General features: G+C 47.3%; 1 protein-coding gene across 1 annotated transcript; it reads left to right on the top strand.

The window, feature by feature from the left end:
* LOC123091972 (metal tolerance protein 2) lies at nt 1-25,198 on the top strand. The gene is made up of 12 exons (XM_044513603.1): nt 1-400; nt 473-542; nt 1,159-1,256; nt 1,468-1,616; nt 3,111-3,226; nt 3,560-3,656; nt 23,138-23,222; nt 23,328-23,390; nt 23,928-24,033; nt 24,340-24,479; nt 24,789-24,880; nt 24,976-25,198. The coding sequence occupies exons 1-12, from the start codon at nt 71-73 to the stop codon at nt 25,163-25,165; spliced, it is 1,536 nt and encodes a 511-aa protein (XP_044369538.1). The 5' UTR covers nt 1-70; the 3' UTR covers nt 25,166-25,198.
* Nucleotides 25,199-26,108: the final 910 nt, after the last annotated feature.

Raw genomic sequence — 26,108 nt, forward strand, 5'->3', positions numbered from 1 at the left:
CGCCACCCCGAAGGATCCGGAAAACCAGAACGATTCTCATCAGAGCGCACCTCCTCCTCCCCTTGCGCGAATGGGCCTCCGCTTCGCCCACCTCGCCGGCGGGGTCGCCCGAGCCGCCTTCTCTCGCCGTGGGCCACACCTCTCCGCAGCGTGCGCCCACCGCGTGCTCGCCCCTCTCGCCTCGCCGGGTGAGCCAAGCGGCGGCAACTGGCTCATCCCTGCCCGCGGCCACGGTGGCCACTCCCACCACCACGGCGAGGAAAGCGGCGAGGCATCTGAGAAGATCTTCCGCTTGGGCCTCGCTGCTGACGTCGTCCTCACCGTAGGGAAAGCCATCACCGGTTACCTCTCCGGCAGCACGGCCATCACCGCCGACGCCGCTCACTCTCTCTCTGACATCGTACGTCTCGGAAACAAGTGCGCAGCCATTTTCTTAATTGATGCTAATGGTGCAGGATTTTGATCTGTGCAGGTGCTGAGCGGGGTGGCTCTGCTGTCGTACAAGGCGGCCAAGGTTCCTAGAGACAAGGATCATCCGTATGGTCAGTCCGAACCTTGTTCTGCTCACCATTCCCACTTTCTCGAGGAAACCAATTGTGCAGGCATACGAGAGACTGCCCTTTCCCTCTTTAACAGAACCAACGATTTGGGTTCAACTCAGCTTGTTTTGATTTCTAATACATGCGAAAAGCGTACTGCAAAATTATCATGAGGGATTCAGATGCAAGAACTAGTAATTCCCAGATTAATTCATCAAGGACACTTTCCACCTTCCATTCTTCAGATTTATGATTAAATTGTTAGGCCCATAAAGAAAGTTAGAGCTCAGAATATGGTCATGATCTGATTATTAATTACCTCATGTTTTTTCAAAATCATTGGTTGGAACAGAACATCGATCTGTCATATGTAACATGTAAGCTCTCACTGTTTGTGCAAGTGCACCATTGCACCTACATGCATGCTCTATGTGCATATCATATCCAGAAGAAAAATAAAACAGGAAAGTGCATTATGCTATTGCTTCTACATTTTACTTGAATGACCCCCTGTTGTAGTAAACAATACATACAACAATGTCGTTTTGTTACCACATTCTCTGCTTGTGCCCACAAAACATTGAGGGTTTACCTATCAACATTTCCTCTCCACTCCCAGGTCATGGAAAGTTCGAGAGTTTAGGAGCTCTTGGAATTTCAAGTATGCTGTTGATTACTGCAGGTGGGATTGCCTGGCATTCTTTTGAAGTTCTTCAGGTCTAATACTTCTCATTAACAATCATGCAAAATTTATGTATTTAAGTTATATTTCCTCTGTTCCATAATTCCAAGAATTATGGAATGGAGGGAGTATCATTCTTTGGTTGGTACTTTTTTTTGACAATAGGTGGATGGTTTCTTCTGATGACTGGTACTTCGGTAAGACATGATTATGCATGGACTTAATGTGCTGAATTCTTTGTTTCAGGGAGTTATGTCTTCTGCTCCTGATATAATTGGCAACACATCACAGATGAATCACAACCATGGTAGTGGTGGGCATAATCATGCAATAGATTTGGAACATCCAGTCCTTGCATTGAGTATGACAACCTTAGCAATATCTATCAAAGAAGGGTATGTGGATAGTGTCATAAAGCATTGCCTAATGGTTTCCGTTTTCTATTAAGTTTGACGATTTCATTTTGTTGCAGTTTGAAATATTGTTCGCTATTTTTTTCGCTAGATTTTACCGTGTTCGATGCAGCCTCTCTGCATTGTACTGTGCAGGGGTAAGGCTTGCCTCAAATAACCCTTCCCCAGACCCCACCTGCTGTGGGAGCTTCTAGCACTGGGTTTGTCCTAGATTTTACTGTGCCATGAGTATACATGGACAACTGCTTCTATTTTCTGTTAGATTTGATGGTCTACCACAACAGATTTTTATATTTAGCATCATCGATAACCCCATACCAAACTTATTTCCAAGGTCTGACCTTTTTGGCAACATTACTGGGTGTGGAGCAGCGAAATCACACTGCCATGCTGCTGGGTGCTGGGCCTGGCGTGGTAAGAACTGCCATATTTCGGCTCAGTACAGGACTTAATCCATGGCGCAGCCAAAAGGGTCAAATCTGTAAATAAGTTTTGGTCTGAATTATAACAAAGTCATAAAAAAAAAGGGCAGCCCGATGCATGCAGCTCCCGCTTGCGCAGGGTCCGGGGAAGGGTCCGACCACTTTGGGTCTATTGTACGCAGCCTTTCCCTACATTTCTGTAAGAGGCGGTTTCCAGGACTTGAACCCGTGACCTCATGGTCACAAGGCAGCAGCTTTACCACTGTGCCAAGGCTCCCCTTCATAACAAATTCATAAAGACGATTAAATTATTAAACTCTTCTGTTTTGTAGCCACTAATTTTGTTTGCTACCTTTGTTCATGGAGGATATGTCTCTACTCTTATAAAAAACCGAGTTGGTGATGATGGCGTGCCTGCCATCTTGCAATATATATCGTTCGATCTATATCTGACGGATAGAAAGCAAACTATGGCAATTTTGCAAAAAGATACCCGCACCTCTCTCCACATTTGCAGATAAGGCGTTTCCTCGTTCATCCTTATCTCCCACAACCTCATTGTTGAGCAATTAAAAAAGAAAGTCTCTGGAACAATCTAGCATGGTGGCCACTGTCGGCGTCGTCCATCCCCATGCCTCCGCTCAGTCCGACCATCAATCACCACCACGCCCCACTCCTCCTCGCCTTATCTCTCCTTTTTCTTGAGATATCATTAGTTTTTACACGTGATTACTCCCGCATGGTTTAATCACAACAGGTGTTTTGTAAAAAAATGCATCTTGATGTTCCGTGCAATGCACGGGCATCTTGCTAGTAAAGCTTGAAAAATTGAAATTTAGTCATGTAGATTACTGTGTGTACAACTTAAACAGGCCATATATTATGATATATTGCTATCATAATGTTGATTTTCTAGCCATTTTATATCTGTATCAAGATTTCCTTGTGGTTCTTTGTTTAGTATGAACTTACTTTCTTGATTTTCTTGTAGAGATAAATCTCATGTGATATTTCATAAGATGATTCATCAAGTTTTACTATACTGGAATTACAGGCTCTATTGGATTACGAAAAGAGCTGGGGAGAAGGAAGGGAGTGGGCTGATGAAAGCTAACGCATGGCACCATCGTGCGGATGCTATTTCATCTGTTGTTGCCCTAGTAGGGGTAGGTAAGACCTTCAATGATGCTTGAACTTCCATTTTACTAGAACTTTGTGTTACATTCTTATAACATGAATAGTTGGTTCATTGCTATCGTGAGCCTCGAGTTCAAGATAACACCATGAATCTATGTTTAGAGTCTGAAGTAAGAAATTTGTTTGCATATCAGTAGAGCTCTACTAGGCCTGATGGTGAAAAATGTGTGCATCATTTTGTGTTGTTGTTGCAAAGCAATCTTAGTTTGTGAATTTCACCAAAAGATGTTGTTTACTTATACTATCTTCAAGGAGAAACATGATTTTTTAGTACCCTGATTATCTTTTGCTTTTAAATTTTTACAGGTGGCTCCATTGTTGGATTACCTTATCTTGATCCACTAGCTGGCCTTGTTGTCTTAGGCATGATTCTTAAAGCTGGTGTTCAGACAGGATACGAGAGGTAACTATTTTAGGTGTGTCAAGTGATCTTCAATTGAACTCTAATCAATGTATCTTCTTAACAAGTCATGTTTACAGCTATTTTTCATCCGTTTCTCCATATTTAGCGCTTTATACTCTCTGCCTCCAGAATATCGAAATCAAGGGGTAGCTTTCTAAAGGGGTAGCTTTCTAAAGTCACATGGATGGAAACTAATCAATGTATCTTCTTAACAAGTCATGTTTACAGCTATTTTTCATCCGTTTCTCCATATTTAGCGCTTTATACTCTCTGCCTCCAGAATATCGAAATCAAGGTGTAGCTTTCTAAAGTCACATGGATGGAAAAGTATATAAACCATGAAATAATGTAATGTGCTCATTTACACCGAAAAAGGCTTTCGCCTCGCTTTATAAATAAAGCAACCACGGAACAAAGTCAACATGGTACCATTTGAACAACACACATACACAACGCCACCGCAAGCAAGGTCCAACACACAGGCACATAAACACTACACAGGTTCAGCTGTGGGCACAACACAACAAGCCCAACACAGACACAAGGCACGCACAACACATAAACGGTGCTGGCGAGGTAGAGAAGATCTAATCCGGCTTCGGTGGTGGTGGGGGAAGCGGTGGAGCCATCCGGAGAGCCATCACACGAAGCTGGGTGATGATGGAGGTGATGGCGTCTCTCTCTCTGGGGCGGCTAAGCGGCCGCCAAAGCTGCAAGTAACCAGACCATTTAAACAAAGCGTCAATCGCGCGACGAAGAGGGATACGCTGAATCACAAGCTTATTCCTAACAGTCCACAACGTCCAGGCTAGCACACCGATGGTCAACCACCTAATGTGGCGAGACGAGGGTGGTAACGCCTGGAGTTCGGCGAAGAGAGCGGGGAAGTTGTGGTCCCAGCTTCCACCCACTATTTCGCGGAAACAGCTTCAGAGAAACTGCGCGGAGACGCAGGTGAAGAAGATATGGTTCGACTCCTCTTCAGGCCCGCAGAGCGGGCAACGCCCATCACCAGGGCCGTTGCGTTTCAGGACCTCCACGCCGGATGGAAGGCGGCCGCGAATCCATTGCCACAAGAAGATCCTAATCTTCAAGGGGAGCCGAATCTTCCAGATGGTGGTGAAGAGCCTCAGGACCCGACGAGGGAGCTATAGCCTGGTAGAGAGATTTAGCGGAGAATTGCTCAGATGGCTCTAGTCGCCACCTGGTGCGGTCATCTCTAATGACCCACAAGTGTAGGGGATCTATCGTAGTCCTTTTGATAAGTAAGAGTGTTGAACCCAACGAGGAGCAGAAGAAAATAATAAGCGGTTTTCAGTAAGGTTTTCTCTGCAAGCACTGAAATTGTAGGTGATAGATAGTTTTGTGATAAGATAAATTGTAATGAGTAACAAGCAATGAAAGTAAATAAAGTGCAGCAAGGTGGCCCAATCCTTTATGTAGCAAAGGATAAGCCTGGACAATTTCTTATAATGAGAAAGGAGCTCCCGAGGACACATGGAAATTATCGTCAAGCTAGTTTTCATCACGTTCATATGATACTTTGATAATTTGATATGTGGGTGGACCGGTGCTTGGGTACTGCCCTTACTTGTACAAGCATCCCATTTATGGTTAATCTCTATTGTAAGCGTCTGCAACTACAAAAAAAGTATTAAGGTAAACCTAACCACAATATTAAACATATGAATCCAAATCAGCCCCTTACGAAGCAACGCATAAACTAGGGTTTAAGCTTCTGTCACTCTAGCAACCCATCATCTACTTATTACTTCCCAATGCCTTTCTTTAGGCCCAAATAATGGTGAAGTGTCATGTAGTCGACGTTCACATAACACCACTAGAGAAAAGACAACATACATCTCATCAAAATATTGAACGAATACCAAATTCACATGACTACTAATAGCAAGACTTCACCCATGTTCTCAGAAACAAACGTAACTACTCACAAAGCATATTCGTGTTCATAATCAGAGGGGTAATAATATGCATTAATGATCTGAACATATGATCTTCCACCAAGTAAACCAATTAGCATCAACTACAAGGAGTAATCAACACTACTAGCAACCCACAGGTACCAATTTGTGGTTTTGATACAAGATTGGATATAAGAGATGAACTAGGGTTTTGAGAGGAGACGGTGCTGGTGAAAATGTTGATGGAGATTGACCCCCTCCCGATGAAAGGATCGTTGGTGATGACGATGGTGATGATTTCCCCGTTTTGGAGGGAAGTGTCCCCGGCAGAACAACTCTGCCGGAGTCCTAGATTGGTTCCGCCAAGGTTCCGCCTCGTGGTGGTGGAGTTTCGTCCCGTAAGCTTGCCCATGATTTTTTTCAGGGTAAAAGCCCTCATATAGCAGAAGATGGACACCGGAGGGCCACCAGGGGGCCCAGGAGACAGGGGCGCGCCCACCCCTACTGGGCGCGCCCCCATCCTCTTGGCCAGGGTGTAGGCCCCCTGAGGTATTTCTTCCACTCAATAATTCTTATTAATTTTAAAAACAGGTTCGTGGAGTTTCAGGATTTTTGGAGCAGTGCAGAATAGGTTTCCAATGTTTGCTCCTTTTCTAGCTAGAATTCTAGCTACCGGCATTCCCCCTCTTCATGATAAACCTTGTAAAATAAGAGAGAATAGCTGTAAGTATTGAGATATAAAGTGTAATAATAACCCATAATGCAATAAATATTGATATAAAAGCATGATGCAAAATGGACGTATCAACTCCCCCAAGCTTAGACCTCGCTTGTCCTCAAGCGGAAGTCGAAATCGAAAAATATGTCCACATGTTTAGAGATAGAGGTGTCGATAAAAATAAAATACGGATATGAGGGCAGCATGATCATTCTTATAACAGCAACATATATAGATCTATCACATGCTTTATTATACTCAAGTAACAATCAATTCACAATGTCAAGTATGATTCAGAAACTTTGTTGGGAACTAACAAACTATAATCTCAGTTATTGAAGCTTTATTATACTCAAGTAACAATCAATTCACAATGTCAAGTATGATTCAGAAACTTTGTTGGGAACTAACAAACTATAATCTCAGTTATTGAAGCAATTGCAATTTATCATAACATCAGAAAGAGTCAAGAATAGAGCTTTTCAACAAGTTCACATACTCAACTATTATGTAGTCTTCTACAATTGCTAACACTCACGCAATACTTGTGGTTATGGAGCTTTAGCCGGACACTGAGAAAGATAGGGGCTTATTGTATTGCCTCATAACATATTCATCTTTAGGTGATGTCAACAATAATAGCCCATGCTAACTTGTATCCAATTGAATATATGTATCATGATCTTTCAAACACGAAGAGTTTGCCAAAGGATAAAATGAAAAGGGAAAGGTGAGGATCACCTTAACTCAAGCATAAAGTAAAAACATAAAGTAAAAGATAGGCCCTTCGCAGAGGGAAACCGAGGTTGTCATGTGTTTTAGGGTTGGATGCACAAAATCTTAATGCAAAAAACGTCATTTTATATTGCTCCTTGTATATGGATCTTTATTATGCAGTCCGTCGCTTTTATTGCTTCCACAACAAGATCGTATAAAGCTTATTTTCTCTGCACTAATAAGTCATACATACTTAGATAGCAATTTTATTGCCTGCAACATGACAACTTACTTGAAGAATCTTACTCAATCCATAGATAGGTATGGTGGACTCTCATGGCAAAACTGAGTTTAAGGATATTGGAAGCACAAGTAATATTTCTATTTAGTGCAAGGAATTTAGCTAGCATGAGGGGAAAAGGTAAGCTTAACATGTTTGGAAGGTCAATGACAATATACTTTAACTGAGATGTGAGAAAGCATAAACCATTACGTTGTCTTCCTTGTCCAACATTAACTCTTTTAGCATATCATACTTAATGAGTGCTCCCAATCATAAAAGATGTTCAAGATAATATATTTATATGTAAACCTCTCTTTCCCTATTATTTTCTATTAATTTGCAACAATGACCAAAACTATGTTTATCAACTCTCAACAACTTTTATGCCTCATACTTTTTATGTATGAAGTCATCACTAACCATAAGATCAATATGAACTCTTTTATTCTCTACTTTCTCAAGATCATAGCAACATAGAAAAGCCCTTGACTCAATATTAATCTTTATTATAGAGCTCACAGACTCAATTACATAAAGAGATCACAAAACAAAACTCAAAACTACTTGATATCAAAACTTCAATCTACTAGATCAACATACTACTAAAAAGATCGAACTAAATAAAACGGTAAAAATAGAAGTGTGATGGTGATACGATACCAGGGCACCTCTCCCAAGCTTGGCAGTTGTCAAGGGGAGTGCCCATATCCATGTGATTATGTTCTCGGAGGTGGTGAAGTAGGAGTTGTTGATGATATAGGCTTGTCGTCCATCTTCCTCAATTTACGCTTGAGTATAGTATTTTGCTCTTTTAGGTCCTCGATCTCTTGCTCAAGGCTTAATACTTTTTTGCACAATTCCTGTTTATTTTCCTGCAAGAGATGAAAAGGGATAAACTCGATTTTTGGCTTCTTTACTTTATCAGGGAGGCTTGACTTTTTAAACTTCACATGCATATCCCCAGGTTGAGGTAATGGGGTTTCGTCCTCGTCTGAACTTGTCTTCTCCTTTCCCTTAGGCTCATAGTCTTCTTCTTCTTCAGAGGTTCAGCCGTCATGTTCCAAGTCCTCGTAGACCTTAGGGTCTGCAAGGTAATCAGCCATGTAGCTTTCCCCTTTCCAATCCTGAGATGACATAATGTTCTAAATCTGCAACAGAAATAGCTCGAAACTAAAACAAAAGATATTTATGTGATACGGTGATCAAAACCTTCGGGAATTTATATAATGAATTTTTACCGACCAAAATACGTAACGTGCAAGAAAACGGAGTCAGGGAGGCACACGAGGTGTCCACGAGACAGGGGGGCGCGCCCAGTAAGGGTGGGCGCGCCCTTCACTCTCGTGGAGGCCTCGTGTCCTTTTCGGACTACTTCTTTCTTCCTAAAATTCTTAAATATTTCAAAACTGATAAAAATTGCCAATGAAGTTGTTTTGGAGTCGGTTTACTTACCGTACTACATACATATTTCTTTTCGTAGTCTGGAACGTTCTGGAAAGTGTCCCTTATGTATTCCTCCGGGGTTACGATTTCAATAATATTTGTTTCAACATTGATAGGATTACCTGAGATGTAATGTTTAATTCTTTGACCGTTCACCACCTTTGGACTTGTGCATTCGAAGTTGTTGATTTTTATGACACCAGAACGATAGACCTCCTCGATAACGTAAGGACCTTCCCATTTAGAGAGAATTTTTCCTGCAAAAAACCTTAAACGAGAGTTGAATAATAACACATAATCACCTACGTTAAATTCACGCTTTTGTATCCTTTTGTCATGCCAGCGTTTGACTTTTTCTTTAAATAGCTTGGCATTTTCATAGGCTTGAGTTCTCCATTCATCAAGTGAGTTAATATCAAACAACCTCTTCTCACCGACAAGTTTGAAGTTATAGTTGAGTTCTTTAATAGCCCAATATGTTTTATGTTCAAGTTCAAGAGGTAAATGACAAGCTTTTCCATAAACCATCTTATATGGAGACATGCCCATAGGATTTTTGTATGCAGTTCTATTGGTCCACAATGCATCAACAAGTTTTTTGGACCAATTCTTTCTAGATCTATTCACAGTCTTTTGTAAAATTAATTTGAGCTCTCTATTGCTCAACTCTACTTGCCCATTAGACTGCGGATGATAAGGAGATGCGATTCTATGATTAACATCATACTTAGCAAGCATTTTACGAAAAGCGCCATGAATATAATGTGAACCACCATCAGTCATAAGATATCTAGGGACTTCAAACCTCGGAAAAATAACTTCTTTAAGTATTTTAATAGAGGTGTTATGATCAACACTACTAGTTGGAATAGCTTCTACCCACTTAGTAACGTAATCAACAACAACTAAAATATGTGTATAACCATTAGAGGCAGGAAAAGGCCCGATATAATCAAAGCCCCAAACATCAAAAGGTTCAATAACAAGAGAGTCATTCATAGGCATTTCTTGACGTCTACTAATGTTACCAATTCTTTGACATTCATCACAAGATAAGACAAACTTACGAGTATCTTTGAAGAGAGTAGGCCAATAAAAACAGATTGCAGTACCTTGTGTGCAGTTCTATCTCCAGCGTGGTGTCCTTCATAGGATTTAAAATGACATATGCTCAGGTATACAACGTCTAATAACACCATCTACCCCTTTATAAAGGTGTGGGACATCCCAGAAGTAATGTTTTAAATCATAAAAAAACTTTTTCTTTTGCTGATATGTGAAACTAGGTGATATAAATTTAGCAACAATGTAATTAGCATAACCAGCATACCAAGGAGCAGTACGAGAAGCATTAACGACCGCTAATTGTTCATCAGGAAAGCTACCATCAATAGGCAGTGGGTCATCAAGAACATTATCTAACCTAGACAAGTTGTCTACAACGGGGTTCTCAACAATCTTTCTATTAATAATATGTAAATCAAATTCTTGGAGCAAGAGAACCCATCTAATGAGTCTAGGCTTAGCATTTTTTTTTCCATAAGATATTTAATAGCGGCATGATCAGTGTGAATAGTAACTTTGGAATCAACAATATAAGGTCTAAACTTATCACATGCAAACACAATTGCTAAGAACTATTTTTCAGTAGTAGCATAATTTCTCTGGGCAGTATCAAGAGTCTTACTAGCATACTGGATAACATTCAATTTCTTATCAACTCTTTGCCCTAGAACAACACCTACAACATAATCACTAGCATCACACATAATTTCAAATGGTAAATTCCAATCAGGTGGCTGAACAATAGGTGCAGTGATCAAAGCTTTCTTAAGTATTTCAAATGCTTCTACACAATCATTATCAAAGACAAGAAATATCTTTTTGCAATAAATTAGTCAGAGGCCTAGAGATTTTAGAAAAGTCCTTAATGAACCTCCTGTAAAAACCGACATGACCAAGGAAACTTCTTATACCTTTTATGTCCTTGCATCTTTTCAATAGCATCAACTTTAGCTTTATCAACTTCAATACCTCTATCGGAGATCTTGTGCCCCAAGACAATGCCTTCATTAACCATAAAGTGACACTTTTCCCAATTCAGGACGAGGCTAGTGTCTTCGCATCTCTGCAAAACTCGATCAAGGTTGCTCAAGCAATCATCAAAAGAGGATCCATAAACAGAGAAATCATCCATGAATACCTCACAAATCTTTTCACAAAAGTCAGAGAATATAGCTATCATACATCTTTGAAAGGTAGCAGGTGCATTGCATAAACCAAAAGGCATACATCTATAAGCAAAAGTACCGAAAAGACAAGTAAAAGTAGTTTTAGATTGATCCTCAGCTGACACAGGTATTTGAAAGAAACCAGAATAACCATCTAGAAAGCAGAAATGTGTATGTTTGGATAGTCTTTCTAGCATTTGATCAATAAAAGGTAAAGGGTAATGATCTTTCTTAATAGTTTTATTTAATTTACGGAAATCAATTACCATCTTATAACCTGTAATAATTCTTTGCGGGATCAATTCATCTTTATCATTAAGAACAATGGCAATACCTCCCTTTTTAGGAACAAAGTGGACAAGGCTTACCCATTCACTATCAGCAACGGGATAAATTATACTTGCCTCAAGGAGCTTTAGTATCTCCTTTCTTACCACTTCTTTCATCTTGGGATTCAGTCGTCGTTGAGGATCTCTAACTGGTTTAGCATCGGCCTCCAAATTAATTTTGTGTTGGCATAACGTGAGACTAATGCCCTTAAGATCATCCAGAGTATTTCCAATAGCAGCCCGGTGCTTCTTCAGAGTTTTCAATAATCTTTCTTCTTCTTGCTCTGAAAGGTTACACTAATAATAACAGGATATATTTTCTTTTCATCAAGATAAGCATATTTAAGATTATCAGGTAATGATTTGAGTTCAAACACGGGATCACCCTTGGGTGGAGGGGGATCCCCAAGAATTTCAACGGGAAGGTTGTGTTTCATCATAGGTTCCTGTTTAAGGAACACTTCATCTATTTCCCTTTTTTCTTTCATAAACATATCATTTTCATGGTCAAGCAAATATTGTTCTAATGGATTAGTAGGAGGCACGGCAATAGAAGCAAGATCAATAATCTCATCCTTACTAGGTGATTCTTTATCACGAGGTTGTCTACGAAACTTAGCAAAATTAAACTCATGAGACATACCACCTAAGCCAATTGTGACAGTATCCTTTTCACAATCAATCTTAGCATTAACAGTATTCAAGAAGGGTCTACCAAAAATAATGGGACAAAAATCATCTTGTGGGGAACTAAGAACAAGAAAATCAGCAGGGTATTTAACCTTCCCACACAAGACTTCAACATCTCTAATAATCCCAACTGGTGAAATAGTATCTCTGTTGGCAAGCTTGATAGTAACATCAATACCTTCCAACTCAGCGGATGCAATATCATGCATAATTTCTTTATATAAGTCATAGGGTATTGCACTAGCACTAGCACCCATATCACATAAGTCATGATAACAATGATCTCCTATTTTAACGGAAATAACAGGCGTGCCTACCACAAGTCTATGTATCTTAGTATCTGGTCTAGCAATATTAGCAGTCTCACCACAGAAATAAATAACATGCCCATCTAAATCATCATCCAAGAGATCTTTAACCATAGCAATACTAGGTTCAACTTTGATTTTCTCAGGAGGTGTATAAGTTCTAGTATTACTCTTACGAACAACAGCCGAAATTTTAGCATGATCCTTTATCCTAACAAAAAAAAGAGGGTTTCTCAACATAAGTAGTAGGAACAATAGGATCACTATAGGTGACAGTCTTTTCTTCAACTGTAATAGGTGCAACTACCTTTATTTCAACGGGAGGATTATATTTAAATCATTTCTCCTTAGGGAGATCAAGCTGAGTAGTAAAAGATTCACAGAAAGAAGCTACTATCTCAGAATTAAGTCCATATTTAGCGCTAAATCCACGAAAAGCACGTTATCCATAAAAGATTTAACACAATCAAACTTAGGTGTCATACCTGACTCCTTACCATCGTTGGAACCCCAATCTTCAAAGTTGCGTTTACTTCTTTCCAATAAGTCCCATTTGAAATCAATAGTCTTCAGCATATAAGAACCAGCACAGGAAGTATTGAGCAGGTTGCGATCATTGAGAGAAAGCCGAGCATAAAATTTTTGAATAATCATTTCTCTGAAGAGCTCATGATTGAGGCATGAATATAACATTGATCTAAGTCTCCCCCAAGCTTGAGCGATGCTTTCTCCTTCGCGAGGCCAGAAATTATATATGTAGTTACGATCATGATGAACAAGATGCATATGATAGAACTTCTGGTGAAATTCTAGCTTCAATCGTTTATAATTCCAAGATCTCGTATCATCACATCGTCTATACCATGTCAATGCATCTCCCTTCAAAGATAAAGGGAAGACCTTCCTTTTGACAACATCATCGGGAATACCTGCAAGCTTAAATAATCCACAAACTTCATCCACAAAGATAAGGTGTAAATCGGGATGCAATGTTCCATCTCCTGCAAATGGATTAGCTGGCAGTTTCTCTATCATACCCGAAGGAATCTTAAAGTAAATATTTTCAAAAAGTTCAGTGGGTTGAGGAGCAATTCTTTGCTCTTCTGGTTGGGGTGAAGATACCCCGAACAAGTCCCTCAAAGGATTAGTTTCTATAGTGACAAGTAACAGAAAATTTTAGCACACTATAAAAATGTTTCCTTACCAAATTCCACTCACCAAAAGCGCTACGCTCCCCGGCAACGACGCCAGAAAAGAGTCTTGATGACTCACAAGTGTAGTGGATCTATCGTAGTCCTTTCGATAAGTAAGAGTGTCGAACCCAACAAGGAGCAGAAGGAAATAAGCGGTTTTCAGTAAGGTTTCTCTGCAAACACTGAAATTGTAGGTGATAGATAGTTTTGTGATAAGATAAATTGTAACAAGTAACAAGCAATGAAAGTAAATAAAGTGCAGCAAGGTGGCCCAATCCTTTATGTAGCAAAGGATAAGCCTGGACAATTTCTTATAATGAGAAAGGAGCTCCCGAGGACACGTGGGAATTATCGTCAAGCTAGTTTTCATCACGCTCATATAATTCGCGTTCGGTACTTTGATAATTTGATATGTGGATGGACCGGTGCTTGGGTACTAAGCTATATGCTTAACACATGCAAGTCGAACGTTGTTTTCGGGGAGCTGGGCAGAAGGAAAAGAGGCTCTCTTACTTGGACAAGCATCCCACTTATGATTAACCTCTATTGCAAGCGTCCGCAACTACAAAAGAAGTATTAAGGTAAACCTAACGACAACATTAAACATATGAATCCAAATCAGCCCCTTACGAAGCAACGCATAAACTAGGGTTTAAGCTTCTGTCACTCTAGCAACCCATCATCTACTTATTACTTCCCAATGCCTTTCTCTAGGCCCAAATAATGGTGAAGTGTCATGTAGTCGACGTTCACATAACACCACTAGAGGAAAGACAACATACATCTCATCAAAATATTGAACGAATATCAAATTCACATGACTACTAATAGCAAGACTTCACCCATGTCCTCAGGAACAAACGTAACTACTCACAAAGCATATTCATGTTCATAATCAGAGGGGTAATAATATGCATTAAGGATCTGAACATATGATCTTCCACCAAGTAAACCAATTAGCATCAACTACAAGGAGTAATCAACACTATTAGCAACCCACAGGTACCAATTTGTGGTTTTGATACAAGATTGGATACAAGAGATGAACTAGGGTTTTGAGAGGAGACGGTGCTGGTGAAAATGTTGATGGAGATTGACCCCCTCCCGATGAGAGGATCATTGGTGATGACGATGGTGACGATTTCCCCCTCCCGGAGGGAAGTGTCCCCGGCAGAACAGCTCCGCCGGAGCCCTAGATTGGTTCCGCCAAGGTTCCGCCTCGTGGCGGTGGAGTTTCGTCCCGTAAGCTTGCCCACGATTTTTTCCATGGTAAAAGCCCTCATATAGCAGAAGAGGGACACCGGAGGGCCACCAGGGGGCCCAGGAGACAGGGGGGCGCGCCCAGTAGGGGTGGGCGCGCCCCCCATCCTCCTGGCCAGGGTGTGGGCCCCCTGAGGTATTTCTTCCGCTCAATAATTCTTATTAATTTCAAAAACAGGTTTCGTGGAGTTTCATGATTTTTGGAGCAGTGCAGAATAGGTTTCCAATGTTTGCTCCTTTTCCAGCTAGAATTCCAGCTGCCGGCATTCCCCCTCTTCATGGTAAACCTTGTAAAATAAGAGAGAATAGCCATAAGTATTGAGATATAAAGTGTAATAACAACCCATAATGCAATAAATATTGATATAAAAGCATGATGCTAAATGGACGTATCAATCTCCAATATCAAGATCAGGCTCGTGCAGAGCGATGCAGTCGAGTAAGTCCTGCCAATCAGCATTCTCCGCCGGTCCAAATGGTCTTCGGAACGCGAGTTGCCCTAAGTCAATAAGGGCCACCGCGACAGAGATCCGCGGATCTACCGCGATGTTGAACAGGTCAGGAAAGTGAGCCGCGAAGGGGGTGCCCCCAGCCCATCTATCGAACCAGAACAGCGTGGTGGTGCCAGATCCAACCGCAATCGAGGTCCCGATGCGGAGGACTGGGAGGAGCTGTATGATGGATTGCCAGAACTGGGAGCCATCGGACCGCTGGCAGAAGGCGAGTGGCTGGCCACGGAGGTATTTCGGCTGGATGACACGAAGCCACAAGCCACCCTCCATTCGCAATCCGCCAAAGCCACCTAGTCAGGAGGGCAATGTTCATGCGTTTGGAGGACATGATCCCGAGGCTGCCCTGATCGCAAGGTTTACAGATCTCCATCCACCGAACCATGTGGTACTTCTGTTTATCGCCCTCGCCAGCCCAGAAGAAGCGCCCCTGAACTGTGGCAATCTCATGGTGCAGAGTCTTAGGCAGGCTATAGAAGCTCATAATGAATAGGAGCAGGCTGGACAGGGACGAGTTAATGAGCATCGTTCGGGCTGCCTTGAGAGCCAGCGACACTGCCAGGGTTCAATGCGGTGCTGTAGCTTACCCACTGTGGGGCGCAGCTCAGCCACCATGAGCCTCGTCTCGCTAATGGGGATCACCAAATAAGTCGTGGGGAAGCTCCCGAGCTGGCAATTAAGACGGTCCGCGATGCTCTGCCGCTCGTCTTGGGAGTATCCCAAGACCATGAACGCACTCTTATCAAAGTTGATCCTGAGGCCAGACATCTGCTGAAAGCAGAGCAGGAGGAGCAAGTTCGTGATGTCGCTCGCTGAGCCTTCCATCATGATAATGGTGTCATCTGCATATTGGAGGAGGAAAATCCCATTCCTGCCTGCTATATGCAGGACAATGCCCTTAATATGTCCCGCGGCCTTGGCTTTATCTAAGATGTCTGCCAGAGCATCAACAACCATGTTGAAGAGGAACGGAGAGAAGGGATCGCCCTGACGAACCCCACAGAATGTGGGGAAGTATGGTCTAATCTCGCCATTTACGTTAACCACGGTCCGGCCCGAGCAGACCATTTGCATCATGCGGGTCACCCATCTATCGTCGAAGCCCTTCCGGAGCAAGCATTCCCAAAGGAAGGACCAACTGACTGTGTAATATGCCTTGTGGGAGTCCAGTTTCAGGAAGACCGCCTTGAGGTGTTTGGTGTGCACCTCATGGAGTGCTTCGTGAAACACTAGGACTCCATCAAGGATATATCGGCCCTGGATAAATGCCGACTGATCAGTGTGAGTGATCCGGTCCGCTATGGGGGCCACCCTAATGGCGTACTCCTTCGCAAGGATGCGGAAGATGACATTGATCACCGTAATTGGGCGGAAATGGCGGATATCCGATGCTCCAGTTACTTTGGGGACGAGGTTGATTATCCCAATGTTCAGCTTGGTGAGGTCGATGGATCCTACGTAGAACTCCTCAAAAAGGGCCATCACCTCCGGCTTAATTACCTCCCAGAAGGTCTGGAAGAACTTCACCGGGAGGCCATCCGGGCCGGGGGCCGAAGATGGATTCATGCCCTTAATGGCCGTCCACACTTCTGCCTTGGAGAACGTGGCCGTTAGGGCCACGTTGTCCGCAGGTGAGACACATCTGTGGGCCGGCCAAATGTCTTGCACGAGGGCAAGCCCTCCCCGAAGGGAGGCAGAGAATAGGTCTCTGTAAAAGCCACCTACATGGGCCCGGATGTCCTCTGGCTGCTGCAGGAGGGTCTCTCCATCCCAGAGAAGTGGGATGGAGTTACGGAGTCGCCGGCCGTTGGCGATGGCCTGGAAATAGGCGGTATTGGCATCCCCCTTGAGGACCCAATTCTGCGTACCCTGCAAGCGCTAGTATGCCTCCTCATCCGTGTAGATGACCGTGAGCTTAAACATGGGAATAGTTTGGACTCAAACCATAATTTCAAATCGGTTTTCCTATTGGTCTCTTTTGGTTTGGATTAAATGGGTTGAGCTGCTAATGTAAGCTGGTTTGGTTTGGGCTTTTTCTATTATTGGCTTGGTCTGGTTCGGTCTGGTCACACACCAAACAGTCTCAAACCATTCCAAACCATGGATTGAGAACTAAATCAAGGACCAGGTTAGGATCCCGATCAAAGCAATCACCCTTTTTTTTGCCAGCGAAAGCAATCACCCATTGGCAACGTCCTCCTCGTCGTCTCCACTGCTGGTGCCGACGATGATGCTCCTGCAGTCCTGCTCGCTATGGCACGTCCATGCTCCAGCATGGACTCGATCGGCGCGTACTGCGGCAAGAATGATGCCAGTGCGGAGACACAGACCACCATCGACCAGGTTCTCGCGGCCTCGTCCCGCACGCCTCCGCCTACTACGCCACGACCACCATCAGCCGCTCCTCCTCGGCAATATGGGGCCTTGCGCAGTGCCGCGGCGACGTCCCACGGTAGGACTGCGTGCTCTGAGTGGCCGCGGCGATGCCGACACGGGCTACACGCTCAGCCTTCTCAACACCCAGAACGCCACCGGCATGGACTGAAGGGCCTGGACGCGTTCGACCGAGCGCAGGGAAGCTCATGTCCGGCAACTCAGACGACGGTGTGAACAGGGGGCTGGCGACGGACATGGCGCGGCTCGGTGGCAGCAGCGGCGGTGGACTGTGGGTTGTGTGTGGCGCAGGCGGTGTCCGAGCTGCGCAACTACTGTCGGACAGTGTGATATACAACAGTCACATGGCGCCCTACGAGATGTACCCGTTCTTCTTCCCGCTCGACTGAAGGGCCTGGACGCGTTCTTCTTCCCGCTCGACGGCGCCGGCGAGTTGGCCGACGAGGTTGGACAGTGCGGCGCCGGCGAGTTGTCCGACCGAGGTCGGACAGTGCGAACAAGTTCGTCTTATACCATGATGGATTGAGTGCAGCTCGTCACATACAGTGCTAGTATCTAGCATTATAGCTTGTTCTACTTCTATGTACGTACGTTGTGGTGGTGACTAACATGCAGCAGCAGCAGCTAATCACCCTTCCAATGCCTCTCTTCCCGTAGTAATCGGACACGCCCTTGGTTTGAAACTTTAGGTTCAAACTGTAAGTGGGGAATGGTTTGGATGGGTTTGGCTTGAAAATATGTACAGTTTGGATTGGTTTGGAGTATAGCATTTGCAGTTTGGTCTGGTCTGGTCTGGCTGTTGGACTCATACCTGTATGGATTGGGCTGGGTTTAATCTGGATTACAAACTATTCCCAGGTTTACGTGAGCTGGTCCTCCAGGGTCCTCGACAGGGTCTTCGCATCCATTCCTCGGCCGAGAGGCCCGCGGCATCAGCACGGAGATCGAGGGGCTGGATGGCCTCTAGGAGGGCTTTCTTTCGCTTCCGGATGTCCCGGCCCACGTTAGCACCCCATCCTTTCATGAATTGCCGTGACCGCTTTGCACAGAAGTGCCAGGAGTCAATGGCCGAGAGGGATCGATGGGGGGCTTCGCGTGCCTTGCGCCACCGAGCGACCACTGCAGCGGCAAACCCAGGCTGGCGCAACCAAAAGGTTTCGAATCGGAAGCGGGGCGAAAGGGGGGGCGCTCGTTCTCCGAAGAGAGGAGAAGGGGGACGTGATCGGGACCAATCCGAGTAATCGCTCGGAGCGAAGCTAGGGGGCAGCGAATGTTCCACTCAGGAGATGCGAAGACCCTGTCGAGGACTGAACGGGTAGGCTCCGCTTGGCGGTTGGTCCAAGTGAACCTGGCCCCGACTCTATCTAGCTCGCGAAGCCCCATGTCCGCGATGCAGTCATTGAACATATGCATCCGAGGGAAGTTAACCAAATTATTGCTCTTGTCTTCCTCCGTCAGGATGAGGTTAAAGTCGCCGCCCACAACCACCGGCAGCTGGGCGGCCGCAACCTTCCTGCGGAGCTCAGCGAGGAAGGCCTCAAAGCGACGGTGATAGGCCGGGCCATAGACCGCTATGATCTCCCATTTGAAGTTAAGGGTCGCTCGAAGATCTCCATGCTAACGAAGAACTCGCCCCGGTCCATGCTTCCTACCTTAAAAGTGGCATCCTTAACACCTAGAAGGATGCCACCCGAGTGGCCCGTGCTCCCACTAGAAGGGAGCCAGTGCCAAGCAAATAAGTCGGAGCTCAAACACTCGAGTTCCGATAGGGAGAATTCCGTATGCATCGTTTCTTGGATGGACACAATGTCAATTCGTTCGTTGCGCATGTACTCTATCAGTTGGCGGTGCTGGCCATCTTGGCCGAAGCCGCGGATGTTCCAGAATAGGGTACGTATCACGAGACCATCGGGGGGCTGCTTGACCCCAAGACTCGGGATGCGCGGAGGGCTGCGGTGCGGGAGCGGGTGCGGCCCCGGATCTCAGCGGGATCGGCCACCGCACACGACTGAGCGCTTGGGGTGGCCTCGGAGGAAGGCCCCGAGGAGGTCTGCAGGCGCGCGCGGGCCTCGGCAAGGCGCTCATCGAGGATCTCTCGAGCGCGAATCGCCTCAATCTGAACTAACGGGGGCTCAATCTCTCCCCTGAACACGATGGCCGAGTCCGCAACCACCTTTGCGAGGTGGCCAAGCGGTGCCGACTCTAGAGCAGAGAACGAGCAAGTAGCGGGAGTAGCTGGGATGGATGGAGTACCTGGCTCAAGGTTCCGGGCAGCGGCCCGGAGCTCTGCCCGCTCGGGGATAGGCAGAGCTGGGCTACCCTTCGGCCTGGCCGCCTCGATCCGAGCACTGCGGCGAGAGGACGTCACCGGGGTCGAGGTCGATCTGCCCCGCCTGGAGTAGGCCGCAGTCCGAGGGGGGGGGGGGGGGGGCGGCCACAGGGGTGTTCACCACCGCCGACGCCCCACCTAGGGCGGTGCATGTGGATGGGAGCAGGGCCGGAGGAGACGCGATCCTGACGACGTCCAGAGCCAGCAGGGTCGGGGTCAAATCGGCACCAAGGGGATCAGTCACCCCCAGGTCTGTCAAGCCGAGCTGGGGGCGAGGGGTCGAGGGGGGTGGGTCCCGGTTCCGGTCACTCCCCTCCACCTCGGGTGGTGTAGGAGCAGCAGGCGAAAGCTGGGCGGCAGGCGTCGAGTCGGCCTCAGCTGAGAGCGCAGTGGGGATGCCGGAGTGAGTACCACCTGGGGAGCGCGGGGATGATGCTGGGAAGACCTGGAGGCTCGCATCAGATGCGTCGTTGCCGTCAGCGGGAAGCGGAGGGGCCGAGAAGTGGGATCGGCCGGCCCCTGCGCTACCCCTGGCAGCCGAGGCGGGAGGCTGCTCGTGGCGGGGACTGTCCTCGCATTCCTCGTCGTTGTCCTCTGAGCCGGAGTTGCGGCCGTGGCGGGGGTCACGGTCGCTGCGATGGCCCCCATGCCCCCACCATCGGGGCCATCCCCCAAGAAGCTGTCGTCGGGGATGCGGGGGCGACCAATGTGGTTCGGCGGCTCGTGAGAGATCCGGAGGTCGAAACCCTGGTCGTTGAAGAACACACGGATCGTGGCACGGAGCTTGGATGAGTCAAGGGATTTGACCTTGACCCGCACCTCCTCGTCCTTGCGGAGGGAAAGCTCGTCCACCACGACCACCTTGCCGAGGATGCAGGACATGTTCCGAATGACCCTCTCCGAGCGGGCGATGTCGGGGAGGCCGCCGATGAGGATCCATGCCGTGTCCAGGACGACCACTGCCAAGGGGTCTCGGACAGGCACAGAGATGTCCACCACGAGCTTGTTGAGCGCGAGGGTGATGTCGCCGCTGTGGGTGCCGTAGCCGTGACTGACCGCGTCGGGGAACACTACCGAGAACTGGTTGTCAACCAGTAGGGTGACCTGCCAGTCCCAGGTGCAGTGGTAGAGGTGGTTGAGCTCCGCCTCGATCATCTCCGGAGAAGCCACCCCATCCCGCACGGTGACAATCGCCAGAAGCAAGGGTGAAGGCGGAGGGATGTCAGGCACCTCGATGTGGAAGTAGCCGAGGCCCTCGATCCCATGCCCGTACATCATCAACTCTTTCGACATCAGGCGGTTGGGGCATAGGGCAGCCGGATGGCCGGGGTCCGAGCACACAAAGCAGCACTGAGGATGCGTACATGCCACCTGGGAGTGTCCAGCGAGGCCGCAGTTGAAGCATTTGACGAGGTCGGCGGCACGGTTATCGGGGAGCAGGGCAGCCGACGCGGGGGCCGCCGGATCGCGCAGGGGACCAGCGGGCAGGGCCGAGCCATTGCCGTGGCCCAGCCTTTTCTTCTTCTTCCTCTTGCCCCCCTACCAGCCCCGGCCAGCCCCGCTGGTGCTTGGAGGAAAGCTTGGCTCGCCGCGGGATGGCTCGTATCGGCGGGTGGCGGCGTTGGGGATAGGCTGTAACTGTTGTTCGGTGTGAGCAGGAGAACGGGAGTGGCCCCCGCGGACTGGGGAGCGGCTGCCGTCCCGGCGACGAGGCCGAGAGGGGGAACAACGGCGTTGAATCCTCCAGTCGGTGGCAGGAGCGGGCGAGCGGGACCGGGAGCAGCCCCGGGGTCAGCCCGTCGGAGAGCGGCGCGACGGGGAGCGGCGGTCGGAGTGGGGCGGGGAGCGCCGGCCGTCGCGTGCCGACAGCTGCCGGCGAAGATCCTCTTCGTGGCGCACAACGTCGGGGGAGGGCCGCGAAGAGTCCCTGCGGTCGTCGGAGCGCCGCTTGGGGCGCGGCCCTTCGTCGCCCCAGTCGCGCGACATGGGCGCGGATGAGGACGGCGCAGGGAGGGAGCTGGGTGGGGTGGCGGCGGGGAGGGAAGACCGGGCGGCGATGGCTAGGGTCTCGGGGGCGGATTCGGGGATCCGATGCGGTAATGGTTGCCGAGGGAAACCGGTCGGAGGCCATATCGAGGGGCCACCTGGATGGGCCGGCCCACTAGTGACCACAGGTGGGATGCCCCGACGCGAGCAAGATTCGGCCCACAAGGGCGCGTTGGGCCCAGGCCGCGACCGGCCCACCTGAATGCGACCCAGCCAGCAGGGCAGGGGGTTGGTAGCGAGGGTTTCCCCATCCGCCGCCACCCCCACCGCGGCCAGCGCCTGCGCCAGGGAGGAGGGAGGAACGGGCCATGGGCGCCGAGGCGTGAGACGGTGCGAGAAGCGGAGGGTCGAAGAGCCGAAGGACACGATGAATGGTCTGAATGGGGAGCTGCGCATGAGGATCGGGGAGCTAGCCGGTGCGGCGGCCGGGCGGCGAGGTGGGGTTCCGGCCGTGCCGGCGAAGGCAGCAGGCGCAGCGGAGCGCGACGAAACGCGAGCGCGACCTTGGTCGGACCGCCCCGCGATACCCCACGCCGGAGCGCTGCGGCGGCGAGCGGTCAGGGATCCCAAGGCGGCTTTATTTTCGGGCGTCGGCGGGGGAGCCGCCGCAGCGTGCCAGCGCGACCGCGAGAGAGCGTCTGAGCAGCCACGCCGGGACGGTCGCTCGCTCTCCACGCGGGTCACGGCCGGCCGGGCCGGGGGGTCCCGGCGCACGATCGGACGGCCGGTGGCCTCGTCATCCTGCTCCGCGAGGTCGGCCCACCGAAGCACCGGAACTGGCGCAGGGGGCGGGGAGGGGGAGGAGGAGGCGGCGGGCGGTGCAGCCGCGGGAAGGAGCTCAGGCGACGGGGATGCCGGCAACAAGGCCGCGGGCGACGAGTCGCCCTCCAGGTCGCGGGAGCTGCAAGCCTCCGTCCTCCCGGTCACGAACCATGTGCTCATTTCTTCTGTGGTAATACTGTTATGATCATAACTTCCTGCTAAATCAAACACATAGAATACAAGGTTTTATAGCTAAGCATACTATATTCTTTTACAGTTCAGTGTACACGAGTCTTACAATTTTGATGTTGCTATGGATGGTGACGTTCTTCGAACTTAACTTGCAGTACACTAGAGCTTGTTGATGCAGCTGTTGATCCATCGCTTCTAGAACCAATCAAGGAAACAATTGTGAAGGTTGATGGTGTAAAGGTACAATATTAGCTACTCCCTGAAGTTTCATTTTTCTCCGCAACAATGTGCTGTTGTATACTTGAAACCCTCAAGTGACAATTAACATTCTTGACATAATGTTAGGGGTGCCATCGGTTGAGGGGAAGGAAAGCTGGGACCTCCTTGTATCTTGATGTGCATATCGAGGTACTCCCTCCTTCCCAATATGTTGGGTGTATTAGGAATTGCATGCAATTCCATAATATAAGGCGCACAGTTACAAATCTCTGCTAACGATCGCTAGTTTCCAGGAAAAAAAGAATACGAAGACCACCCTCTCGTGCGGTCAGTTCCCACAATCGCTAGTTTCCAGGAAAAAAAAGAAGCAGGGGGGAGGAGAACGAGGGGTGAGTGGGGATAGTTAACGATCGCTGGAGGCCTTCCCCTGAGTGATGTGAACGGGGCTGAAGTAACGAACAACCTACGTTAATTATCGTACTCCCTCCATTCCAAAATATAGCGCGCCCGCGCTTCCCGAGGTCCAACTTTGACCATAAATTTAACCAACGAGACCGACTGCGGCGGGAGAAAAAATATATAATTGGCTGTGTGAGAATTTTTTCAATACTAGAAGTCTAGAGCTATGATGATTGATTGGTCGTGCAGAGGGCACTTAGGCGCGCAGTCTAGAATCAGATAAATGCTGATAGCCTTAAGTTGATCCTGATATTTATTATATTGCAGGTATATCCTTTCTTGAGTGTCAGTGCAGCACATGATATCGGGGAAACTGTCCGTCATCATATACAGAAGACGCATAATCAAGTTGCCGAAGTTTTCATACACATAGGTACAGAATGGTCTCTATATTCCACCTGTCAATGTGAAACTGGCCAATAACAGAACTATCGTTTGTACTTCGTCATGTTTTACATGCATCATAGTTGGGATCATTTACCGTTGTAGCAGCATTATGCATGTTTCCATCCAATTGATAGCCTCTTAACATTTGTTCCTAGTAGGCTACTGTATTTCCCAAATTTGTTAGTCGCCATTGGGTATAATATTGTAAGCCTGGAACTCTTGTCCCCGGTGGTTAATTATACAACTGTGTGGAACCATCAACTGGAACATTCCTGAAGTACACAAATTGCAGACCCCTCATATTCAATGGGTGCTAACGTGGACAAGAAAAGGATTTTGGAGAACTTGGAGAGAAGAAATTCAGACGTTATTCCACGTCAACGAAGTGCAGAAGCTATGGTGTCCGATATAATTTCCTCCCACCTTCCAAAGGTAAATAGTATTTTTCTACATGAAGTTGATTGTTCACAGTTATTAGCTCCTGTGCAAAGTTAATGGGAATTAATGCAGAAGATGCAAATATCTAGTGAGATGACGAGTGCAGAACTGTATCGATTTGAATTGAATGAGGTTTGAACAGCAAATCTGGTCGATAAAACTAGCTACAAGAGATGAAAATACAAGAAACAATATACAGTAGTGCCAATTTATTAACTGAAATATTGTGCCTTTTTCAGAGAGCTTCTTTTACCTCTGTAGCGAGAATTCATATGTACGACTCAAAACCATGATTTGATGCAGAAAATGTGTCTTGAACATCTGATGCTGCATTACTTACAAGGACGGGTGTTGCTTCAGGTCCAAGTTTCAATGTCTCCAGAAATTTTGATTCGGTAATCAACCTTTATCCTCCAGCCCAAAGCTCCAGTTTATACAGTATTATTCTAATAATAATCCTGTGTCCATCGCCAATTACTAAACTTTGAAGGGATGCGATGGACATCGCAAAAAAAGCCGAGGAGGAGATCATGAAGGCTGACGCCAGCATATGTCAAGTCAGCGTACAGCTGAGATTGGGGCAACAAATTGAGCAACTTCAGCTGGCCGCAAGCAAAAGCGGAGCAAACGATCTACTCCCTCCGTTCGGATTTAGATGTCGTGGGGGTTCTAAAATTTGAACTACGAAACATTTATAAGAAACCCCCTGCGCATCTTCAAATTGTACAAAAATAGACAACGACAGGCGTGCGCGGCTCGCGCTTGAAGAATCGGCCGCCGGCGAGGCTACAGGCTAGTGGAGCTCCAGCCGCCGGCCTGATCCCGATCCTTATCCCCCTGCCAAAAATCTCCTGAAGCTCCTCCGCTGCCTCCGGCCGTGGATCAACGGAATCGAGGCCATCTCCTCCCACCACGACCGCCGCTGCCCCCACGAGCTCGACGCCGACGGCCGACCTCAGTCCTCCCCGAGCCAGTCCGAGCTCCCCCGCGCCGAGAGCTACGCCCGCCTCGAACCACGCTTGTCGGAAAGCCACGAATCAACTGAATCGCCACCGTCCCCTCCCAATCCGGTCGCTGCTTGCCGCCGTTGAAGCTCGTCACGGTAGCTCCTCCGGTAAACAAAAAACAGCGGCGCTCATGCTTCTGCTTCTGCTTCTGCAGCCGGTCGAGCTCGTGCTTCTGCTTCTCCCTGCAGCCGGTGGAGCTCGAGCTGCTGCTGCTTCCCTGCCTTCGAGTTCTTCTCTGAAGAAGTTACAGGTTGCTGCTGCTGCTCCTTGCTCTGAAATTTTCTCAAAGAATCTGAAATTGCTGCTGCTCCTTGCTCTGAAAAAACATTCCCCACTGAAAGCATTGGAATAAATCATATAATAACCAGTACTAGATTTTTTAGCCTCTGCCTCTGCTACTGAAATTGAAACTTGAAAATGAAATTGAATTGAATTGGAGTATTAAATCACAGTTTTTTAGTCCCCATTTTTGAACCTATGCTAATCCTGCAAGCAGTATAACACCAGGCAATGTACTCCAAATACTATAAGAACTGGAGTAAAAGATGACACAGAATATAAGAAGTACTCCTGCATATCACACCAATGATAGGTCTAATTTATGTTACTCAATGAA

This window comes from Triticum aestivum, chromosome 4B, assembly GCF_018294505.1.
Source record: "Triticum aestivum cultivar Chinese Spring chromosome 4B, IWGSC CS RefSeq v2.1, whole genome shotgun sequence".
Lineage (NCBI taxonomy): Eukaryota > Viridiplantae > Streptophyta > Magnoliopsida > Poales > Poaceae > Triticum > Triticum aestivum.

Bases quoted from the DNA above. Each gene is read 5' to 3' on its own strand.
- LOC123091972 (XM_044513603.1), top strand. From the start codon at position 71: ATGGGCCTCCGCTTCGCCCACCTCGCCGGCGGGGTCGCCCGAGCCGCC. The intron at 3,657-23,137 runs GTAACTATTTTA...CTTAACTTGCAG, and splicing joins GTTCAGACAGGATACGAGAG to TACACTAGAGCTTGTTGATG. The intron at 23,391-23,927 runs GTACTCCCTCCT...ATTATATTGCAG, and splicing joins ATCTTGATGTGCATATCGAG to GTATATCCTTTCTTGAGTGT.